Raw genomic sequence first — 2,530 nt, 5'->3', positions numbered from 1 at the left:
CACGGCCATCGACCGGGCCAATCGCCGCGTCGAGCGGGCCATGAAAACCCTCCGTGCGTGCATGCTCACCTCGCCCACCCTGCTGGCCAGCCCGCCCCTGGCCGGGTCGGATGACGTCAACGCCGGGAGCCAGCTTGCCGTGGGAAGCCCCGGGCTGGCGGGGCTTGGCGCCGGCTCCAGCGGCCTGCCTGCCGGCTCGGGCGGCATCGGCAGCAGCACCTTCACGCTGCCCGGGTTTTCCAGCTCCTCCGGGGCCAGCGGCCCCGGTGGCGCCGGCGACGACTCCATGCTGATGCTTCCCTTGGTGCCGCCGCCCGGCGGCCCGGCCTCGGCCGGCATCGGCTCCGCCACCATGCCGGTGCCCCTGCACTATGACCGGCTGCTGGAATTCCACCGCAAGCACCAGGACATTGTCCGGGTCCTGCGCCGGGTCCTGCGTGATGACGGGTGCCTGCTGCTCACTCGCTCCGGGTGGCTCACGGTGCCGGACAAGGACTGGGTGCAAATCGAGCACCCGGATGAGGGGGCCTCCTCCGGGCACTCGGCCAGCGACACCTCCTCCGACGGGGGGGTGGCATCGCCGCCGGCAGGCGCGCACCCCGGGTCTCGGGGCTCGGTGGCCCCCTTGTCCGAGCCGGATGCCATCAAGCTGGCAACCGGGCCCGGGGGTGAGCTCCTGGCCCAGCCCTTCCTGGCCCTGGCCGATTTCACGGACCCCCCGCCGCGTGAGCTCCCCAGCGGCTTGACCGAGCGCGAGCGCGCCCAGCTGGAGAGCCTCCGCGCGCGCCGTCGCCAGCAGGAGGACGCCCTGCTGCTGGCGGATTTGGACTATCAGGCGGCGGCGGCGGCGGCGGCGGCGGCCACCTCGACTGCCGCCCTGGTCGCCTCGCCCGGGGCCCTGGGCGGATCGCGCATTCAGCAGCAGCAGCAGCAGCAGCAGCAGGCCCGCGGCGGCCTGCGCCAGCCCAGTGCCATGTCGCTGATGCTGGGCGGCCCTGTCGGGGCCGGGCCCTACGGCAGCCCGGGGGCCCTGCGCGGTATGGGCCACTCGGCCAGCCGGGCCATGTCCACGACCAGCATGCTGGCCCCGGGCGGCCGTGCTGGCGGCCCGGCTGGAGCAGCTTCGCTCGGGGGCCGGACCACCGGCACCATGCGCGCCGACTCCGTGTCCAGCTTCATGTCCACCACGTCGCTGGATGAGGATGGCGGCGTGCCGGCGGCGGCCATGGCCGGCGGCGGCGGCGGCGGCGGCGGCGGCGGCATGCCGACCAACTCCAGCATGATGCTGTACACCCGCGGCCCGGGCGCCGAGCCCATCCCCCTGCCCGCGGCTCTGACCCAGTCGACGGCCGCCATTCAGGGACAAATCCGCGAGATCCGCGCCCTGACCACCTGCCGGCAGGAGCTGTCGGCCGCGGTGGCCAGCTACATCGTGCAGAAGGATTCCTTCCTGGCGGGCTTCGGCGATGCCATCGAGGTGCGCATGGTCAGCGGCGGGCCGCCGGCCTCCCCGGGGCCCGACCGGCACGCCCGGCCCGGGCGGCCTCAAGGCAGCGGCCAAAAGCCCCCTCTGTGAGAGAGCGAGGCATGCGGCCGCGGGGTCTGGGGGGGGGGGGGTGCCCGCCGCCCGGGCAGAGACACCCGCTGCCGGTCGGTCTGCGGGGGGGATGCACTTCCGGGGGTTTTCTAACTCGCGCGCTCTGTTGCCCGGATGACGCCTCGCGCTCCCCTGGGGGCCGCTCTTCGCCCGGCATCTGCTGCCCCATGTGCGACAGAGCATCGAGGAGCTGGTTCTCCAGGAGCTGGCCCAGGGGTCGCCCGATGCCAGCACCAGCGCCGGTCCGAGCGCTTCATCCTCCTCCTCGTCTTTGGCGGCCACTGCGGCCGCGGCCGCCGGCGATGGTCCTGGATCCTTCCATCGCACCATCGAGCGCCACCGAGGCACCGGCAATGCCGAGCTGGTACGTTGCTCGTTCGCCGGTCCCCGCCAAGTGGCCCGGAGCCTGGGCCGGGTGCAAGCATGCCCCTTTATCGCCCCCCCCCCCCGCCCGCCCTTCGGCCGTCTTTTAGCGCACACTGTGTCGGCCCAAGCTACAAGTGGCCTGGAGGTGTGGGCATCCAAGTATCCATGTGCCTGCGTGTGTGTGCCTGCGTGTGTGTGCCTGCGTGTGTGTGCCTGCGTGTGTGTGTGTGTGTGTGTGTGCCTGCGTGTGTGTGTGTGTGTGTGTGTGTGGTGGCCGGCCCGGCGCGCACACGAGCCGGAGTGGAGCCAGCCACAAGGGGGTAGGCGCACTAGGCACCACTCGGCGGGGACCTGGGAGGAGTCGATGTCATCGGGCTTAGCGTACAGGACCCAGCGCTGACGGTCTGGGTGGAGCAACACCGGGAAGACAACCACGTCACGGCCGAGGTGCAGGTCCGTCAATATGCAGGGCGTGGCATCCTGATACACCGAAAGGTAGGACAGTTGTCTGGGCCGAAGCTTGCCGACCTTGCTCTTGAAGCGCATTTCCGAGGTGGCCTCCTTCTC

The 2,530-nt window shown here is 71.9% G+C and overlaps 1 protein-coding gene across 1 annotated transcript in view; it reads left to right on the top strand.

Annotated features, from left to right (window-relative positions):
* Window positions 1-40: 40 nt before the first annotated feature.
* H696_02950 (hypothetical protein) overlaps window positions 41-2,530 on the top strand; it is a gene marked incomplete at both ends in the record, with an annotated part of 7,691 nt that continues 5,201 nt past the window's right edge. Inside the window, 3 exons of the mRNA XM_009496833.1 lie at window positions 41-1,477; window positions 1,776-1,961; window positions 2,351-2,416. Of these exons, the coding sequence (XP_009495108.1) occupies window positions 41-1,477; window positions 1,776-1,961; window positions 2,351-2,416 (1,689 nt within the window). The remainder of the gene's footprint in view (window positions 1,478-1,775; window positions 1,962-2,350; window positions 2,417-2,530) is intronic.

This window comes from Fonticula alba, assembly GCF_000388065.1.
Source record: "Fonticula alba strain ATCC 38817 unplaced genomic scaffold supercont2.4, whole genome shotgun sequence".
Classification (NCBI taxonomy): Eukaryota; order Rotosphaerida; family Fonticulaceae; genus Fonticula; species Fonticula alba.
Note: the sequence above shows the minus strand (reverse complement) of the source record. Positions and strands in the feature narration are given on the sequence as shown.